We start from the raw sequence: 21,955 nt of genomic DNA, 5'->3' as shown, positions 1-21,955 counted from the left end.
TCCTGAGTTGGGCTCTGGGAAGATTTCAGAGACGCCGTGTTGGAGCTACAGTTTAATGAGAAATGAACTAAGCTACTGCAGAAGCTCGGGAAAGCCTAAATAAATGTGGAGCCTTACGTCAGCCCTGTAAAGTTATCTCAGAGTGCTTTTACTGAAACAAGAATGCATGTGCAAAGTTTTAGGAAGTACAGCCCTCCCTATTTTTGCCATTGATGACTTAATAGCTCTGAGTTTGTTCTTACAGTGATGCTGCTGACCTTTAAAATAGCCACTAATGGATTTATTTTGGTATGCTAGAATGTGTCACACTCGATGTTTGCAATTATCTCTGAGACAGTTGGAGTGAGAGGAGCTGCCAGAGCTGATGTGTGAGAACCTCTTGTTCTCTTGAACCAGAACCGCCCCAGTAAGAATGCAGCGCAGAGAGAGATGCGAGAGAGAGTGAAGGAAGTATCTGAGAAGTTCAGGTGACATTGAGGTCTCACACCCAGGTGGCTGTGACACCATCCACAGAAGTAGGGAGGTCAGAAGGCAGAGTTGGATATAGACCACAGCTGAGCAGGACTATTTCAGACTGTTGAACTTGAAACTGGAAGCCATTGTAGTAGATGTGTGTAGAGATGGACTGTCAGTTCAGAGCATTGGCGTTCTTCAGAGAACTTGGGTTAGGTTCCCAGCAATCCCATGGCAGCTCACAACTGTCTGTAACTCCAGCTCTAGGGGAGCCAGCACCCTCTTTTGGCCTTCTCAGGCGCCAGGCATACATGTGGTCCACAGACATACATGCAGACAAAACTCTCATATCCATAGAATAAAAATTATATAAATTTTTAAATGTTTTAAAAAGAAAGCAGTATTGTACAGGCAGTAGAATGTATGTAGGTTGGGAGCTTAAGAGGACATCAGGAAACAGCTAATCTTTCTCTGCACACAGAATCTGTTGACTAGAAAAACTCCAAATCAGAATGTGTCAAGAGCCTAGTCCTAGGTATTTGAAAGACTCCCAAAGTTAAGAAGTGGAGCCAAGGAAGGGAATTCAAAGCCAGTAGAGTGACTGGGGTGTGCTCACTGTGTCCTGATGATGGTGCACTGCAGCCTAGCATGGACAAATCATAGGTTTGCTTGCTAGCACAGAAGAAATAAAATAAAGCAAATAGAAAAGGTATGATTATCTTGAAACCAAGGGAGAAGAGGAAGGGTGAAGAAATTGTGTTGATAGGAACTACAGAAGAATAAGGAGAGACTAGATGTAGGCCCTGAGGAACGTCTGAGACTAATTGGGAAGGAAGCCATGTAAACAGTTAAAAGTGTGCTGTAGGGAAAGTGTGCCGTTGATCCTGCAGGGTAAAGGTGAATGTTTAACTATGTTAACTATATTAATGCACTGTTTTTAAACATTGATTGTTTTGTAGATAAGATGGAACAAAATTTATCATCAAAAAATCTGAAACATGAACATTTCCAAAGTCTTAATTTTCCTCATACAAAAGAAATGATGAAGATTTTTCATAAAAAATTTGGCTTACATAATTTTAGAACTAATCAGCTAGAGGCGATCAATGCTGCGCTGCTTGGTGAAGATTGTTTTATCCTAATGCCCACTGGTATGTATTTTTAGATATGAATTGGCAGGAGTCCATCGGCAGATGTTAAATGAAAACTCTTTAATGAAATAAAAAGAACACCTCCCATTATTCTTATTGTTTAGAAACCCTTTAAAACCTACAAACCTCAGTAAAAAAGCCTGTCCCCTTAGCCTCTGTTCAGGTTGACACAAGGTTTCTACTCTTTAAGGAAGTGAACACACAGCTCATTGGGTTGACCTGATTTAGAGCTTTTCTTTGAACAATTTTCTTTATTCTAATCTAAACAAACCTAGAAGGGAGCAGAAGATGGATGTGAGAGACCATGACCATTTCTGGCTAGTGTTAGTGCTGCCTGGCGGCTCTGATCGTCCTTTCTGGACTGAAGGCCCAGGCTCCCAGTGTAGCTCCACCCCCTGCCAGGGAGGGGTGTACCTGTGGACAGACTAGCCTCTTGGCTCTTTGTGGGGTATGGTCAGGACAGTATGCGGTACAGTGCCACTCCACAGGTGAGGCTCAAATGAAAAGGATGCAGCGTGATTCTTTGTCAGTCTCAGTTTGGAAGAGACCAGGACTGTGCATTGTTGTAAAAGCCTGTAAGAGCGGCTCAGTGTTTTGAAATCAAACACATAAGATGTTAGCTATGTGGTTAGGCTAGGAAGCAGGTTCAGTGTCTCCAGGTAGACCTCCTGTGTGTTGCTTGCCTTGTTACAGGCTCTAGCAAGTCCCAGTTGTTGCTGCTGCTGTCACATGCTATTGACTTGACACCTGACTTCTTTCAAACCGCTTTAAATCTTTTTTCTTTAATTATCACGTAGCTGTAGATATGATGGTCAGGAGAGCCATGTGCGAGCCAAGGCACACATGTGAAGGTCAGAGGACAACCTCATGAAGTCCATTTTCTGCTTCCACCTTTGCTGCATTCCATGGGTCACACTCCTGTCAGGCTTGGACAGCGAGCTTTTACCCAGGTCCTCAAACTGATTTTAAAGATGAGACAGTGTTGCCTTATCCACATTTCAGACTTTATTAACTTAGTGACATTGTGCCTCCATTTCCACCCTGGTTTGGTCCTTGGAAGCTCTAACACTGGAAAGGACGTTGGCAGTCTAATCAGGCTCTCAGTGGCTCTTCCCAGCTTCAGGAGGTGTTGTCAAGTCCTTCCTACCCTGGTTCCAGTCTCTTGACAGATACAATAAAAAGATTACAAATAGAGTTTCTTTTGGACAACCCTTTTTGATGTTGTTTTGTTTGAGACAGGGGTTATCTTTGTATCCTTGGCTGTCCTGGAACTCAGAGATCTGCCTGCCCCTGCCTGCTGAGTGCCACCATCACCCAGCCTTGGACAGCTCTTTAAACCCGTGGCCTTGTGCATTTTACAGATGAGGAAATTGAGACCTGTCTGAGCTCATGCAGCTAATTAAGTGCATCCCACTCTTGCCTTGACATGTCCATGTATATGCCAGGATGAAATTTGCTCACTGTGGAAAAGAAGGAATGCAGGACATACGTTTAGAACACATTGAAGTCCTCAAAGCTACCTAGCCCACCCTTTGCCATTAGTAGAGGGTGAGATTGCAAACTAACTAGAATATAATCATGCAGTTATTTTAAAATATGTTCTTGGGGGCTGGAGGCATAGGTCAGTGGTAGAGTACTTGCCTGCTCTGTACAGAGCCCTGGGTTTGAGCCCCAATGGGACAGGCAGAGAGAGAAATAAATATGCATTTAACGTCTGCTATTTTGTATCGGAGTAAATAGCAAAATTGTGTTAGATTTTCAAGTTCTCTTTTTCATTATCTTCTGTTAATATGCACACATGCAGTTTTGCCCTTTTATTTCAAAGGAAGATTGGGACTGTTACCTTAGAAATCGGAGTACTGGTAGTTAAAGCTGTATTAGAAGACTCTGCCTATGGTTTTTAAAATCCTGAGGTCTGTGCTGGGTATGTAACTCAGTGGGAAAGCTCTTGCCCAAGTGTCCAGGACCCCCAGCAGGGGTGGGGGAGGGAGGTACGGCTAAGGGGTATCTTAATACTAAGCCAAATCTTTGTTTTTACTATTGTATATTTTACTGCATTATATAAAAAGCAATTATGTTAATCCTAGACTTAAGATTTTTTAGAGATGGCTTATATTTCGAGAAGCAAAAAAAAGTTTATTCTATTTGGATTTCTCTGGTAGACTTTCTTACCAGTTCCCTTGGCTCCAGTTTCTTGCTCTGGTTCTTGCCTTTACTGTCGCATGTGCCTATACAAGGTGTCCTGAGAGACTGTTTGCTCATTGTTTGCATTCCCTGAAGAATTCGTCTCATGTGTTATGGCAGATTGCTGGCCCCATCCGTGGACAATACCATTTGATGTCCTGTTAATTATTATATTTGCTCTCTTTTCGCCTTCACACTCAAGATGGAAGCTGACAGTCTTTTTCATTATTTGTCTTTTAGGAGGTGGTAAAAGCTTGTGCTACCAGCTGCCTGCCTGTGTTTCTCCTGGGGTCACTATTGTCATTTCTCCCTTGAGGTCACTAATAGTAGATCAAGTCCAAAAGCTGACTTCCTTTGATGTAAGTTATTACTTAAAGTTTTAATAGGAATGTGCCTTAGAAACACATTTCAGTGTGCCAGGAAATCTTACTAACTGCTATTTGAATTATAAGAATAATTCTCAAATTATTCTGGGTATATAGCTCCATGGCAGAGTGTTTGCCTAGCATATTGCAAAAATATAAAAAATAAGATTAAATAAATAAAACATATAGTTAAATTAAGCTCTAGAGTTAAGCACATGTGTTAAATCATTTTGATTCAAATAACCATCTGTAATTCAATCTGACTTTATTCTTCTACAAGAATGTATTTCAGTGAGAGCTCTTAACCTATATTTTGCTGATGTAATTTTTTTACTAATAGAGAGGGGTTTCTTTTTTTGGCTAGTGTGAGATCATCATAGTTCTCTATCCCTGTGCACATGTGTGTGCTTGTACACCTGTTTTTTTTTCCTCATTTCTGAATTGAAGGAATTATGTCTGCATTTTGTTAAGTTCTTCACATTGCAAAAGGATTGGTTATACTGTTGATTTTGGTCACATGATTTTCCTTCCAGAGAATGTCAGTGCAGGGATGGTAGTATTGCCCAGCATCAGCACACACTGAAACCTTGAAGATGCATCACAACCTTTAAAGTAGCCAGACTAACCATGGTGATGCACACCTTTAATCCCAGAGCTTGGAGGCAGAGCCAGGACCCTCTGTGTCAGTTAGAAGCAGGCCTGGCCTTCTAGCAAGTTTCAGGTTAGCCAGGGTTATAATGAGACCCTGTCATACAGAAACACACATACACCATCGTCTTGTTTACAGATAGAAGAGACAACGCAATATAGAAAATGAAAGGAACAGTGGGGAGGTTTTTGCAGTTTTTCCTGACATAGAAGCATCTTGCCATACCACAGGCTAGCTTCAGATTTGCTATGGTGCAAAGGCTAGCCTTGGTTGGACTCCTTATCCTCTTTTCTCAGCCTCCCAAGTGCAGGGATCCCTCATGTGTGCCACCACACCTAGGTGGGAAGGCTATTTTGAGTTGTGTTTAATATGAAATTTTAAAAATATGTGTACTAGCTAAATATGGCACACAACTAAAATCAGCTCTTCAGAAGCTGATGATGCAGGAGAATCACAAGTTTGAGTCTCAAAGTAAGATTCTGACTTACAAAAAAAACCTTAAAAATTTGTGCACTGATTGTTATGGTAAGCTATTTGTTTCTTTTAGCAGGTATGATATGTGACTTATATAAAATCTAAAAACATAATCATGTCTGAATATATATAAATAAAATGAAATTCAAATTATTGCTTTCAACTTAGATTCCTGCTACATATCTGACGGGGGATAAGACTGACTCAGAAGCTGCAAATATTTACCTCCAGTTATCAAAAAAAGACCCAATTATCAAGCTCTTGTATGTCACACCAGAGAAGGTTTGTATCAGCCTCACTGTTTCCAGAGTAACGGTACAACACACTAAAATACATCTGTGTTAAAGACTTGGTCAAAACTTTTTTTTTTTTAAAGATTTTATTTATTATATGTACAGCATTCCTTCCATGTGTGCCCAGATGTCAGAAGGGGGCACCAGGTCTCATTATAGATGGCTGTGAGCCACCATGTGGTTGCTGGGAATTGAACTCAGGACCTCTGGAAGAGCAGTCAGTGCTCTTAACCACTGAGCCATCTCTCCAGCCCATAACTTTTTATATTTCAAGAATTAGACTTTCACCCCAGACCACAAATGGTAAAATTTTCTCCATCTCCTTTATGATTCATTCTTTCTCCAGTTTGTTCTGAACATTTGAGAGTGAGTTCAGGCCTACCATTTTAACCCTAATTACTTGAGTGTGTGTCTTCTGACCATCTAGCTTTCCCGCAGTAACCAGTGTGATTTCCCTCAGGAAATGTACAGGGGCACATACTGGTCCTTACCCTGTTAACCTACGGTAAGGACTTTTCTAAAGAGAAATCCCTGTTGAATTTTCTTTTCTCTAAACACTCTCATGGGTTTGACATTTTAGGAGCCTGTGGGTCAGTTTGGAAGACTGTACCTCAACTTGAATTTGTCTTGTTTCTTGCTGATTAGATTCATGGTTCTCAGCCACAGGGCTGTGGCAGATGTGGTGGCCTGTTCCCACAAATGCTATCAGAAGACACTGGTATTGACTCATCCGATTACCAATCACTCGATTAAAATAGTACTGCAGCTGCTTCTCCGTTGTACTTTTTCGTTACCCTTTTGTCTTTGGGGTTAGCAGAAGCCCTGTGGTAGGTGTCCTGAGACTGCAGAGCGACCCCGTCAGACAGCAGAGTCCCCAGCAAGTTTTAATTCCCATTAATGATTTGTTCCCAGTTATTACTTTAATGAATGCCAAGTTCTGATTTTACTAATATCCTGGCATAGTGAGAGTTAAGTGTTTATCAGTGTGAATTGTGGATTGTTTATTTAGTGAGTTTCAATCAGTTACCACTATGTATTTTGATGTTCTCATTGCCTAGATTTGACGGGTGAGGAAACGTCATCAACTTGGCTTGTGTCCTTTACATATGTCCCTGTCGAGACATGCTTGGGATGCCATTGCTTATAGACAAAGCTAGAGTGCAAGCATATAGCTATCTATATGTGTAATACATAGAGTTTCCCCAAATATCACACACATACCAAAACACATCTCAAATCCTATTATCAGGCTGGCAGGGTGGCCCAGTGGGTAAGTGTGCTGGCCGTATAACCCAATGGCTTGAGTTTGATCCTGGGGACCTACGTGATAGAGCCAAACACATTAAGTCTTCGACCTACACATATGTGCACCATTGTGTGCACGCACCCACCCCACACATGCACACACATAAAATTAATAAATAAATGTAAAGAAATTAAGTTCCATTACCAAAGTAAATAAATAAATGGTTACCTTCAGATACACTGAGGCAGACAAAAGTTTGAGCCACTAACCTGGTAAGTAAAACTGTTGAATGTAAGTAAGCATACTAAAATGTCTCCTTTGCTATTTACTTCTGTTCTCTTCATAGATGTGGGCTAGGTTAATAGGGAGTAATTGTATGGTGGGGACAGTGTCATTCAGATGCGCGTTCAGAACTCTCCCTTGTCTCTGATCCAGGTCTGTGCAAGTAACAGGCTGATTTCCACTCTGGAGAATCTGTATGAGCGGAAGCTCTTGGCACGTTTTGTCATTGATGAAGCACATTGTGTGAGTCAGGTAAGTGTGTCTCAGAAGACCAGTAAGTTTATACCTCCAGAAGTACTCAGAACCACAGTGCTGAAGCACAGTACACTCTGCATGTGTGTTCTGCTGCCTCACTGAAGAAGAAAGTGCTTCCTCTGTATTGACCAGTATTGGCTTTCGTAGAAGAGAGATAAAAATAATCTAAAGGCTGTATTTTTTTTCCCAATTAGTGGGGTCATGATTTTCGTCAAGATTACAAAAGGATGAATATGCTTCGCCAGAAGTTTCCTTCTGTTCCAGTGATGGCTCTCACAGCCACAGCGAACCCCAGGGTGCAGAAGGACATCCTCATGCAACTGAAGATCCTCAGACCTCAGGTGTAAGTTATTAAAGGGAATGGCTTTTTTTTTTTTTTTTTTTTTTTTTTTTTGGTTTTTCGAGACAGGGTTTCCCTGTAGTTTCTAGAGCCTGTCCTGGAGCTAGCTCTTGTAGACCAGGCTGGCCTCGAACTCAGAGATCCGCCTGCCTCTGCCTCCCGAGTGCTGGGATTAAAGGCGTGCGCCACCACCGCCCGGCCGGGAATGGCTTTTTGAGTCGCAGCTCTGTACATTGGAATCACCTGTAGGACTTTAACACTCCAAGTATCCAGACTGTACTTGGGACAGCTAAACCAGAATATTTGAAGTTGGAAGGCTTTTTTTTTTTTTTTTTTTTTTTTTTTTTTTTTTTTAAACTTCAAGTGATTCTGGTACAGTCAAATTTGGGAACAGAATCTGGGGTTTTTCTTTACTTAACAAAATGAAATCTCAAGAGCAGTTGAGATGACACAGCACATAAAGGCACCTGTGGCCAGGCCTGACTGCCTGAGTTCAATGCCTGGTATCTTTGTGGTAGAATGAGAACATCTTCCTGCCTTGTTGCCTTTTGACCTCCATAAGCAAGTCCCAATAAACGAGCAAGTAAATATAAACAAAAGTAAAGTTATCCCACTATATACTTTAGAATTGGGATAAATCAAATTTGGTACTGGGCGAGCCCGGTGTAATCTCTTTTTACACATCTTATTTTGGCCTGAAGGAATAATGGTTGAACAGAATATTGAGGATTTTTATTTCTTCTTTTGCAATGATTTATTTTTATTTTATGTGTATGAGTGTTTGTCTGCATGTATGTCTGGGCACCACACTTGTGCCTGGTGCCCATAGAAGCCAGAAGACATCAGATCCCCGGGACTGGAATTACAGATGGTTGTAGGTTACCATGTGGGTGCTGAGAACTGAATCTGGATCCTCTGGAAGAACAGCAGGGTTCTTACTTAAATGCTGAGCCATTTCTCCAGCCCAAGGTGGATTTTTCAAGCACAGCTTTTGATCATTAGAAAATAACAAACTGATATGGTGACTCATGCATGAGGGAATGACTTAAGCTTATGAGTTCAAGGATGGCCTAGGCACCATAGTAAGACCCAGCCTCTAAAAAGAAAAGGGAAACTGGCTGTGTGAATATTGTAAACATAGCGCGGCATAGTACTGCATGCCATTAATCCCATCACTTGGTAGACTGTAAGCATAAATGTAATAAAAGGCACACACGTGCTATACATACATGCAGTCAGGCAAAACACACACACATAAAATGAATAAATCTAAATGAAAATAACAAAAGTATCTCTCAAAGAGGTGTGCCCTGAACTGAAAATTCTATATGAAGGCTTTGGGGTCATGAGCAACAGAGTTGTAAAGCCTTTGCAGATCACAGTGGCAGCTACTACGTTCTCATACCTAGAGCGAGCAGTGTGTGCTGCACTTTGGATTTCTTCCAGCCTTTGAGTTGTTTGGGACCAGCTAGATATCTCTTGTATACCACGAATGACCATTCTTGAGTGCAAGAATTTTAGATTTCTCAGAATTCTGTGTGTATAATCACAAAATGTGAAGTGGAATGTTTTAATTTAATGTCATTTGCAATGAAAGATATTTATGTAAATTTGGAATAAGAGATATATTTTGCTTACATATTATATATGTGCTTTTCCACTATATTTAAAATGTTATACTTTAGGTTTTAATAAATGCTGGATACTAGAAAATTGTTTTTACAAGTGCTGTACTTCTTATAAACTGTTTTATTCCTGCCCCTCCCCTTGTGGTTTTTGTTGAGATGTTGTGCAGGGTCTTGATATTAAGCCTTAGCTGACTTGACTTGGAACTAGAATATAGACCAGGCCGCCTCATCTTCCCACATGCTGTGATTGCAGCTGTGCACCACCACAGTGGGTTTTGTGTATTTTCCTTGTGTGCATGTGCATGTAGGTGCTTATGTGTTTGGCCAGAGGTCAACGCCTGGTGTTCCTTAGGAGACATATGCCTTGACCTGGAGTTCACCATGTTGGCTAGGCTGACTGGAAAGATGCAGGGATCCACCTGTCTCTGCCTTCCCAGTGTTGGGATGACAAGTGGTAAGCAGATGCTGTCAGCCAGTTATATTAATTGGCAAAAGCCCACAGCTAGAAGAAATCATGTAAATTCCCTTGCATTTGAATAACTTTCTGGAAATATAGGGCTTATGTTTTATGTTTGAATGAACAGCGCACATATTTATCTAGAGGCAGGCACCTCGAATCTCTTTCCTGGAACTGTGGGAAAGCAATGTGCCTGAGAAAGCAAAATTACACATATCTGGATGCTAGCACGTGGTTCCTTGTGCAAATCTGATACTCAGTAAGAATGAATAAGTGAAACATATGGAAGGGTATGGTGAATGTGGATAAAATGAAACTCTGTTGATTCCTTAATATATTTGGTATTTCTGCTTTAGAAACTTCTAATTTCCATAGAAGAATTAGATTTTAAGAAGTGCTTTCTGATACACTGTCTCCTGATCTTCTTCTGCCAGTGGGTCCTATTTGAATTAATTTGCCAGCTGCTGCTGTGTCATGGTCTTAGTGAATTCAGGTGCTCCTAGGCTTAGAGTGGTGGCCCCAGGTGCCTCTCTTCCTATAATTCTGGGATAATATTCGTCCTCTTTAGCTTGTAAAAATAAATTCGATTTGTAAATTACAAGAATGGCCAATTATTAAACACAAGATTTCATGCAATTCTTGTAGGACCCTAGCAGATGAACTAGGAAAGAACAGAGTCAGACATGATAAATTAACAGTGTACAGCTCCAGTAATAGCCAGCACAACAGTGTGACAACTGCTGTTCCTAGCATTGTATATGACATTTTATGCATCCACCATTATAAAAGTCTTGCATGATATATAATCCTCCATTTTCTCATTCTCTAGATAAAGAAACTGAGTCATAGCACCCATGATAGAAAATACCTGAAATTCCAGGACTTGCTTTGTGGTTTTGAGACAGGGTCTCACTATGTAACCCTGGCTAAGCTGACCAGGCTGGCCTCTAACTTACAGAGACTGACCTGCTTCTGCTTCTGCTTCCTGGGTGCAGGAATAAAGGCATACACCACCACACCAACATCTCAGCACTTGGGAAATAGAGACAGGATTAGAAGTTCAAAATCATCTTCAGTACATAGCAAGTTAGAGGCCAGCCTCTAGTGCATGAGATGTTGTTGGGGAGTGTGGGGGTAGAAAGATGGCTCAGTAGTTAAGAGCACTGGCTGCTCTTCCAGGGGATCTAGGTTTGATTCCCAGCACTCAACATGGTGGCTCACAACCATCCATAACTCTAGTTCCAAGGGATCTAACGCCCTCTTCTGGCCTCAGAGGACATTACCTACATGTAGTGCACAGACATACATGCAGGTAAAACATTCACACACACAACAAATACATTTTAAAGATTAAAATGTAAAGAACTGACAGATGGCTCAGTGGGTAAAGGCACTTGTCATCAGCCCTGACAGCCTGAGTTCAGTACCCACGGTGGAGGGAACCAGTTCCCTCAAGCTGTCCTCTGAACTCTACAACATGCCCACCATAGTACATGCATACATATGCGTGCGCGCACACACACACACACAATAAATAAAATAAAATGTCATTTAAATTTGTTTTTATGTAGAAGTTGGTCTGTAGTGATATTTTATGTGCATTTTAATAAACAAAGCTTGCCTGAAGATCAGATTGCAAAACTAAGCCACTAGAGGCCGGGGAGTTGTGGCACATACCTTTAATCCCAGTGTTTGGGAGGCACACATCTTTAATCCCAGCACTAGGGAAGTGGAGACAGTAAGGATTATGACTGGGCAGAGAGAAGAATATAAAGGGGAAGAGACAGGAACTCAGTGGAGTCTAGAGTTTGAGGATTTGTGGAGATAGGATCCTTTCCGTCTGAAGATTTGGTAGAGGTTAAAGGTCTCCCTAGTGACTGGCTGCTATACTTTTCTGATCTTCAGCTTGAACCCCAATATCTGTCTCTGGGTTTTATTATTCATGCTACATTGGTCCTCTTCTACCATGTGGGTGGGCTCTGGGGATTGAGCTCCATCATCAAGCTTTTCAGCAAGTGCTGAACCTACTAAACTGTCTCACCAGCCCTTTAACAGTCCGGGCGATGGGGGCGCGCACCTTTGATCCCAGCATTGCGAAGCAGAGACAGGCGGATCTCAGTGAGTTCAAGGCCAGCCTGGTCTACAGAGTGAGTTCCAAGACAGCCAGGACTGTTACACAGAGAAACCCTATCTCGAAAAACTTTTTTAAAAAAGATAAACAGTCACACTGAAATTAAGTAACTTGCAAAGTTCATAACCCTAGCAAATATAGGAGTGAGGACTACAATCCTAGCAATCTGGCTGTAGAACCCTATAAATAGTACTCTGAAATGCAAAGAGGAAGCCATGATTAAAGACGTAATTGTAGACTAGGGTAACCAGGAAGTCAGCATTATAACCCAGTGTGGCTGTACTGATTTCTGCCTTTCATACCACTGTAAACTCACCTATTTAAAGTCCAGGATTCAGTGCAGCGTTTCCCATTTTCTTATGGAGTTACACAATCGTCACCGCTATCTACTCTTAGTACATTTTGTCTCCCTTAAGAGTTTTGTTCTCGTTAACATCTAATTTCTTTCCTCCTTTGCCCAGGCAACCATTCATTGACTTTCCAACTTCACAGATTTTTGCTGTTCTGGACATTTCGTATACAGGTTAATTATCCCCAATGCTTGAGACCAAAGTGTTTTAAATTTGAAGTTTTTCTAGGTTTGAAATATTTGCATATACATAAAAAGAGATATTTTAGGGATAGACTTAAGGCTAATTAAACATGAGATTCATTGTTTCATATTTATACAGAGAGTTGGAAAGTATTTTTAATTTTTTTACTTCAGTCATTTAAAACTTTTTACGTTTATTGTGTGCGTGTTTGAGCATGCATGTGCTGTGTGTGGACGTCAGAGGACAGCTTGCAGAAAGTGGGTCCCTCCCTCCATGTGGGTCCCTGGGATTGAACTCAGGTTGTCAGACTTAGTGGCAAGCCCCTTTGGCTGCAGAGGCATCTTACTAGCTTTCTCTTACTCACCTTGAAACAGTGTCTTACAGTGTAGCCCAGGTTGGTGTAGAACTCACTAGGTCTCTTAGCCTTACCTCAGATTTTTGTCTGTTTACCTTGGCATGAGGAGTCCAGGTGTGCAGCATCTTACCCAGCTCAAGAAAATTACCTTATTTATTTTCATCTTCTTTATTTCGTCTTTTGAGATGGGAATCACGTGCATGTCAGACTATCCTCAAACTCTACATAACAGATGATGACCATGAACTTCTGATCCTGCATTTACCTCCCCGGTTCTGAGATTACAGGTCTGTGTTGTCATATCCAGTATATGGTTGTGGAGATCCAGACCTGGGCTTTGCGTGTCTTAGGCAAGCACTGTACCAACTGGGCTGCATTTGCAGCCCAGGAAGGTCTTCTTAAACAGTGGTTGTAGTGTGTGTTTTCACTCCGTTCTGTTTGTCAGGTGAGGTCAGGTGCGGTGCGGGTGTTTCCAATCTTTGGTTAATATGCCTCCTTGCTTGCCCCAGGTCTGTAGATTGAAGTCCCCAGTACCCAACAACAACCAAACACATGCGAGCAAGAGCTTTTTTGTAAACAGCAAGAGGTGATTTGTTTGTTTGTTTCTGTAATTTTTTAGATTAATTTAATGTACATGAGTATTTTGCCTGTGTGTATGTATGTGTTCCATGTGCATGCCTGGTACCTGTGGAAGTCAGAAGAGGGCATCAGATCTCTATATATTGGAGTTATAGATGGTTATGGGCCACCATGTGAGTGCTGGGAATGGAACTTGGGTCCTCTACAAGAACAAGTACTTTTAACTAATGAGCTACCTTTCCAGGGCAGCCCAGACAAATACTATCACCATTTTATGTTCACTAAGTGAGACTCATAAAGCCCATTGTACAGTGTCATTTAGAGCTGGAAAGCCGGCTCATTGATTAAAAGTGCTTGCTGCTTTTCCCGAGAACCTGAGTTCAGTTCTCAGTAACTACTCAAAGCTGCCTTATCCAGCCCCAGACCTCACGCTGCCTTCTGACTTTGGAGTGCACCCCACACACAAGAAACCCACACAGATACATAAATAAAAAAATAAAATTAATCTTTAATATTTATCACTTAGAATGTGAATATTTCAGTAGCACAGTATTAGCCTAGAATACATTTAAGCCCTTGGTAAATCCCTAGCATTGGAAAAAAATGGGAGGAGAAAGAAAAGTGTTTTAATTCTTACAGAATTTATATACAGAGAGAATATGTATTTAATTTGAGACAGGGTCTCTATGTAACCATAGTTGTCTGGATCTCACTATGTAGACAGTGTGGCTTTTAACTCCCAAAGATTCCTCTTCCTCCCAAATGCTAGGATTAAAGGCTTGCACCACCACCTCCTGTAGTGTGAGCTGTTTTTGCTTGTTCTATCACATTTACATGCATGTAAGTTATATACATCTCCTGAACCAAAATTTTCATCCGATTTAATTCTTAAAATTACTAGTTAGGGGCTGGAAAAACTGCTCATTGGATAACAGCACTTGCTACCAAGCCTACTGACCTGAATCTGCTCTCCAGAACCCACATGTTAGAGGGAGAGAGCTTACTCCCACGAGTGTGCATGCGCACAACACACACACACACACACACAAGTAAGTGAAATCATTGCTCATCCTTATTGGAGTAGTTACATGTCTGCGTGACTTTCTTTAAAGGCATACTTCATTCAGTATATCTAAACAGAGTCTTGTTGTGCAGCCAGGGTCAGCTTCTCAAGTGACTGAAACTTCGGGAAATACACTACCACATCTAGCTTAAATATGTTTCAAAAATAATTTTAGGCATAAGCTTTTTATTGAGATTATATCTGTTAATGAGTCAAGAATTTTCTTTTTAGTTTACATATCTACAGATGAATTGATCCAGTTCACACATTTTTACTTTTAAGGGTGTAAGCTCTGGGAATGTTGCTGACACAAACATGTAGATGGGAATGAAAAGCATTTTATTACAGCAATAACACTCAATTATTCGAATTTCTTCTGAAGCATATGCCAAAATTACATCATGATCTGTCATCAAAAATTATTTTTAATGATCTGTTAACTGGCATCTCAGTTAAGTATTCTAAATTTTGGGGACATAAAAAATTGGAAAGTATTTGACTAACAAGCAATATTACTGTTTACTGTTTTTTCTGGACCATATTCCATTAAAGACTTTACTAGGTTTTATCTAATGAATGTGAGGTATTTAGCCCTAGTTGTCCAGAAACCCACTATAGACCTGGCTAACCTTGAACTAGAGAGACCCACTTACCTCTTCTTCCTGAGCTCTTTAGCTCCTGAGTGCCACATCTGGCTTGTTTTTGTTTGGTTGAGACTTGTAGCCTATGGTAGCCTTAAATTTGCTATATAACTGAGCTAGCCTTGAACTCCTGATCCTCCTGTCTCTGCCTCCTAAGCACTTGGAGTTACAGACATGTATTTATCATTTTCAGGCAAATTTGTCATTTTAAAGGCAATGTTTTAATACAGTCTTAGTCAAGATACAGTGAAATCTAGTTTGGGGTTTTTTGTTTTGTTTGTTTGTTTTTTGGTTTTTTTTTTGTTTGTTTGTTTTTTTCGAGACAGGATTTCTCTGTGTAGCTTTTTAGAGCCTGTCCTGGAACTAACTCTTGTAGACCAGGCTGACCTTGAACTCACAGAGATCCACCTGCCTCTGTCTCCCGAGTGCTGGGATTAAAGGCGTGCGCCACCACCGCCCGACTGGGTTGTTTATTTTTAAGTACTGTTGAATTAATTCATGTGCCATAAAACTCAGCTATTCATAAGGCAGTTGTGTGTGCCTTTTACATTTTCATAGAGTTATATGCCTGTCTCTACAGCTTAAGTCTAGAATATACTTCTATTATCCTCCAAAATGGAGTTGAGTTACGCTTAACTCCTTGTTTTTCCTCTTTCATTTTTGGGCATATTTGCAAGAATCATCTAGGTAATTGTGTGTGTATGACCTCACCAGTGCCAGGTGAGGACTTGACCCCTGAGCTGTACATGAAATCTTAATTCTTCATTTTTGTGGTTGAAAAATTTTCATTTGTATAGGTGTTCCAAATTGTCTTTTTTCCGTTTATTTTCTGGTAGGCACTGTCTCTAGCTGGGTATCTAGTGATCTCTAACATCCTTTTTTTCCAACAGGCAATGCAGGATTTGTTATAAGCAATAAAGTCTGAGGTTCTGTTTACTTTTCCATCGTAACAAACTCATGAATGTTACTCTCCATTAGTAGCCTGCAGACCTTTTGTGGTAAAATGATTTGTTTGTTTTGGTTTTAATTGGATTTTTGATCTACAAGTTTATGTTTAAATCTCATTTCATTTTATTTTTTTTAAGTAAAGGTTTATTTGACCAAATTAAGTAGTAAATAGTTCTGTTTTTCCAATTATGTCACAAATCAAACCATTTCTGATTACGTTCCAGATGTTTTTAATAAGATACATCCACATCATCCAACTCACATTTTAAACATGTGATCCAGTGGTTTATGCTGTATCCTAATTTGTACACCATCATCACAATTTGAGAACTTTTTTTTTTGCCACTAAAACACTTCACCTATTATCCATTTCTTCTTCTCCTTTTCTCCACTTACCGCAATAGCCCTAGGCAACCACTAAGATTACGCACTTTCTGTGCATAGGTTTGGCTATCCTGGGTGTCTCAGATAAACATTCATTCTATGTGTATATGATCTTTTATGAATGACCTCTTTAATTTTGTGCGTGTGTGTCTACACCATGGCAAGCATGTGGAGGTCAGAAGACAGCTCACTGGCATTGGCTTTCTTCTTCCACATGTGGGTCCTGGGGATCAAACTTGGGTCATCAGATTTGGCAACAAATGCTTTACCCGTAAGCCGTCTCGCTATCCCCTTGATTACTTTTCAACAGATTATTTTTAAGATTTGTTGCAGGAGGGGCGAGAGAGATGGCTCAGCTGTTAAGAGTACTTGCTGGTATTTCAGAGGACCTGGGTTCAATTCCCAGCATGCATGTGGTGGCTCGCAACTGTCTGTAACTCCAGTTCCAGAGGATCCGACATCTTCACAGCAGTGCACATAAAGTGAAATAATTTTTTTTTTTAAAAAAAAAAAAGATTTGTTGTAGGAAAAAATTCTCCATTGTGTTGTTTTAGTACCTTCTTTAGCCACTCACCTAATACTAGGATCCTTTCCATTTTGTTGGTTGTTAGGAATAAGGCTTTTATACAGGTTTTTGTGTGGGCATGTGTTTTCATTTCTTTTGATGTACTCCTAGCAGTTAGATTATCAGGTCATATGATAGCTCTACTTCACCTTTTAAAGATTTATTTAAGGTGTGTTTGTGTGCGCCACCCTGTATGTATGTGTATGTATGTAGGAAATGATTCAGGTGAAGTGAGAAAGGGGAGTTCGATCACCTGGAAGTAATTACAGGCAGTTTTGAGTTTCCTGTTGTGGGTGCTGGGTACCAAAGTCAGGATTTCTGCTAGACTTACATGCTTTTCACCTCTGAGCCATCTCTCCAGCCCCTGCTTCACTCTTTAAAGAACTATCAAGCTGTCTTCCAAAGAGGCTGCAACATTTTACATTTCCAACATCCATCTGTGCAGGTTCTGACTCCTCCATGTACATCCCAATGTTTAGATCCCATGATCGAAAGCCTTTGTTGTTTTAAATGAATGAAACACTCTCCTAAACATAAAATGTAGTTTAAAATGGGGAGCGGGGAGATGTAAAATCATTCCTGTACACAATTCCCCTGGCGTTCCTGTCAGTAGGAAGCCCACATCAGCTCACCTAATTCTGGAAATTTCTTCATCATTCATATTTCTAGGCAGTTTTTTGAACAGGGTCTCACTAGTTAACTCTTTCTAGCTCTAAACTCCATATCCTCTTGCCTGGTAGGAAGTGGTTTTTAGTGTTTTCACTAACAATTCTGCATCCTGTGGCAGTGTCAGGGTCAGCCCTTCTGAAGTGAGAGTCATGCCCACCACATTGTTGACATTATATCTGAAATCAGAAGCCCCAGTAAGGCTGGAATTCTCTGTTCCGAGTGATACTCTTTACCCTTAACAAAAATATGTAACACAGATAAACACAGGCAGCTCTGCCAAGGGTTTCTAATGCTCTGACAGGAGAAATTTCACCTGTACCCATGCCATAATTTACTTTGTCTTGAATGGGTGGAAGGTGAGATTTCATTGTATTTATTTAGAAAATAGAAAAAGGCTTATAAAGGGGGAAATGGGAAAGAAAGGAGTAACCAGCAGGATAACTGGAGTGCAGGGCCATTCCCATGTCTGTTTTAGGGAAAGTAATATTAAAGCTGAGGCTTTGGGTTCCCTTAGAGCAGTGGTTCTCAACCTTCTTATTGCTGTGAGTCTTTAATACGGTTCCTCATGTTGTGGTGACACCAACCATAACAGTATTTTTATTGCTACTTTGTAACTGTAATTTTGCTACTGTAATGAATCATAATATAAATATGTTTCTTGATGGTCTTAGATAAACCCTGTGAAGGGATCATTCGATATCCAAGGGGTTGCAACCCACAGGTTGAGAACTTGCTGACTTAGAAGCATCTCTTAGAAGTCTTGATGGGCAGGCAGTGGTGGCACTTTAATCCCAGCACTCAGGAGGCAGAGGTAGGCGGATCTCTGAGTTCAAGGCCAGCCTGGTCTACAAAGTGATGTGGGATTCCGCTCTGTATGCTCTGAATATGTTTTATTACCATCGATTAGTAAAGAAGCCGTTTTGACCTATGGCAGGGCAGGATATAGGTAGGCGGGAAAACTAAACTGATTGCAGGGAGAAAGAAGATGGAGTCAGGGGAGGCTGTGTAGCTGTGGAAGGAGAGAGATGCTGGAACCTTATCAGGTAGGCCACAGCCTCATGGCAATACACAGATTAATAGAAGTGGGTTAATTTGAGATGTAAGAGCTAGCAAGAAATACACCTGAGCCATCGGCTAAGCAGTATTGTAATTAATATAGCTTTGTGTGATTATTTGGGTCTGGGTTCCTGAGAAACAAAAGTGCAGTCTCCATTTACAAAAGAGTGAGTTCCAGGACAGCTAGAGCTATTTACACAGTGAAACCCTGTATTGGGGTGGGGGGAGGTCTTGATGAAGCCTTTTTAGGCATGCATGCGTGTTTGGTCTAAACACATGTTGGAATATGGTTCAGAATTCTGAAAACAGCCTAAGCTGAGGGGCAATTGAGAAGAAGGAAAGAGGCATCCAGATATTTGGAGGTACCCCCCTCTCTCTGTCTCTCTCTCTCTCTGTCTCTCTCTGTCTCTCTCTCTGTCTCTGTGTGTGTGTCTCTCTCTCTCTGTCTCTCTCTCTCTCTGTCTCTCTCTCTCTCTCTCTCTCTCTCTCTCTCTCTCTCTCTCTCTCTCTCTCTCTCTCTCTCTCTCTCTCTCTTCAAGACAGGGTTTCTCTGTAGCTTTGGAGCCTGTCCTGGAACTAGCTCTTGTAGACCAGGCTGGCCTCGAACTCACAGAGATCCGCCTGCCTCCGCCTCCCGAGTGCTGGGGTTAAAGGCGTGCACCACCACCACCCAGCTGGAGGTACTTCTCCTTTAAGGAGTAGGCAAAGGAAGAAAAGTCAGAGGTGTATGGTTGTTGTAGGGAAAGAGGACCTGCTTGTTTTTTCCGACTACCCAGCTAGCTTAGCCCCAAAATAACCACACAGAAACTGTATTAATTAAAACACTGCTTGGCCCATTATCTCTAGCCTCTTATTGGCTAACTCTCACATCTTGATTTAACCCATTTCTATTAATCTGTATATTGTCATGTGGCAGTGGTTTACTGGAAAAGATTTGCCATGTCTGACCCTTGCGGCTCCATGGCGTCTCCCTGACTCTGCTTACTTTTCTCTTCTAGCTCTGCTTGGATTTCCCACCTTGCTCTATTCTGCCCTGTCATAGGCCCAAAGCAACTTCTTTAATAACCAATAGTAACAAAACACATTCACAGCATACAGATAGGAATCCCACACCATATGGTGTTGGTTGTTTACTCTTTTTACTCTTAGCTCTTTTGGGGGTTCATCACCCAGCTCCCAAATAAACACATGCGAAAGTCTTTTCTTAGTTATGAATGCCCAGCCTTAGCTTGGCTTGTTTCTAGCCAGCTTTCCTTAACTTATCCTGACTACCTTTGCCTCTGGACCTTGCCCTTTTTTTCTGTAAGATGCCCCTAGCATCTTCCCCTCCTTACTCTCCTGTTCCTTCCTCGCTGCTCTCTAGATTTCTTCTACTTATCCTCTCTGCCTGCCAGCCCCGCCTGTCCTTTCTCCTGCCTCACTCTTGGCCGTTCAGCTCTTTATTATTTAGACAGGCAAAGAATCACAGCTTCACAGAATTCAACAAATACAGCATAAACAAAAGCAACACACTTTAAAATAATGTTCTACAACAGGTGTAGAGGGAAGATTCATCAGTACCTAGAGTTGTGAGTGAGTAGAGTGGATGGCCTGCCGACAGCCTGGGACCTTAGAAATTTGCAGGACCACCACTACACATGTACTCTGAATGCCACTGCCTGCTGCATACACATGTGGTAGGAGGAGAGAATCTAACTCAGACCTTTGCACACATTCCATGGACATTCCCCATAATTAATAAATAAATAAAGTTGTGAGCAATGAGAAATAAAACATAGCAAATATTTGATAGAATGATGGCAGTAGAAAAGGGAGAGTGCTGAGCATTAAAATGGGATATGTGACAGGACAGAACCAGATCTTCTGAGAAACCTGCCGTGGGAGGGAAAGTGGTACAGGGGAGAGAATATAGGTCAGGAGAAGCTGTCGTGCCCTTGGAATGTGGTCCTCACACTGGAGAGTCTAGGAGTACAGAAGATATGCAGAGAATGAACTAAGGAAACGTGAAGGGGCAGATGGGAGCCAAAAGCAGTCACCTGGAGGAGGAGTGTACATGTCAGAGTCCCCGCGTTTGCAGTCCAGAACAAAAGCAGAGTGGTCCATGTTCTCTCCGTGTATTTATTTAGAGCATGTGTATGTGCGCTACCCCTTTTATCTTTTTAAGTATTTAAGTTATACTTATTGTATAATTTTGCTTAATCATTTAACCATCTCTGCTGTTTTATTTTGTTTTGTTTTTGACACCGTCTATTTTGCCGTTTCTGCTTTTTTTTTTTTTTTTTTGGTTTTTCGAGACAGAGTTTCTCTGTGGCTTTGGAGCCTGTCCTGGAACTTTTTAAAAAGAAACTCTGTGTGTGTGTGTGTGTGTGTGTGTGTGTGTGTGTGTGTGTGTGTGTGTGTGTGTTGTATACATACGGATGCAAGCATATGTGCTAATGTGTGCATTAGCCATAGGTCAGCATCTCGTGTCTTTCTTTCCACCATAAGTGAGACAGGGTGTCTTGATGAACTTGGAATTTACCCATTAGACTAATCACTCATTACCTGGCTAGCCAGGAGAGTCCCTGGGATCCTCCTGTCTTCACGTGCCAATGGCAAGATTGCCGAAGCATGCCACTGTGCGGAGCTTTCTGTGTGAGTGCTAGGGATCCAAATTCAGCCCTCGTGATTGCATAGCGAACCCTTTACTCATGGAGCCATCTCCCTTGACCCCTCCTCTGGGTTCAGTCTACATCGTCTTTGTGACTGTACTCTTGGTTCATCTTTTTTCTTGTCCAAGTCTCCATCATCTACTCTGTGTCTTCTTCTTTATCACCATCTTTTTAGTTCGTTAAGTCTCAACCTAATGTCCGTCTCGGTGTCCCCTTATGTCACCTGCCAGGGACAATGGTCTATGTAAGACAGCTTGCACTGAGGTTTGCATGGTAGAAAAAAAGCAGTATTTAATATTTGAAGATGCCGCCTTCATTTCAACTGCTATAACAGTGTCATAGACTGTGATTCAGACAAGAGAAATTTATTTCTTGTGCTTCTGGGGTCCCTCTCCCTGCTTTGTACTTTGTGGTATTTCCATTGGAGCCATAAGTACTAGGGAGGGAAGGGCCAGTGAGGTCTCTGTTTGGGTGAGTTTTTGTCCTTTTTCTTTAAGATTTATTTTACTCTGTGTATGCACACATCCTTGTGTCTGTGTGGGTGCCTGTGGAGGCCAGAAGAAAATGTTGAATCCATTGGAACTGGAGTTCAGATGTTTCTGA

General features: G+C 41.3%; 1 protein-coding gene across 2 annotated transcripts in view; it reads left to right on the top strand.

The window, feature by feature from the left end:
- Blm (BLM RecQ like helicase) overlaps positions 1 to 21,955 on the top strand; it is an 89,455-nt gene that overhangs the window by 40,620 nt on the left and 26,880 nt on the right. For both annotated transcript variants that reach the window (XM_038313824.1, XM_038313823.1), the window contains exons 8-12: positions 1,413 to 1,604; positions 4,029 to 4,147; positions 5,445 to 5,558; positions 7,251 to 7,349; positions 7,547 to 7,695. In XM_038313824.1, the coding sequence (XP_038169752.1) occupies positions 1,413 to 1,604; positions 4,029 to 4,147; positions 5,445 to 5,558; positions 7,251 to 7,349; positions 7,547 to 7,695 (673 nt within the window). The remainder of the gene's footprint in view (positions 1 to 1,412; positions 1,605 to 4,028; positions 4,148 to 5,444; positions 5,559 to 7,250; positions 7,350 to 7,546; positions 7,696 to 21,955) is intronic.

This window comes from Arvicola amphibius, chromosome 12 (assembly GCF_903992535.2).
Source record: "Arvicola amphibius chromosome 12, mArvAmp1.2, whole genome shotgun sequence".
NCBI classification, from domain to species: Eukaryota; Metazoa; Chordata; class Mammalia; order Rodentia; family Cricetidae; genus Arvicola; species Arvicola amphibius.
This window is presented reverse-complemented; position numbering and strand designations above follow the sequence as displayed.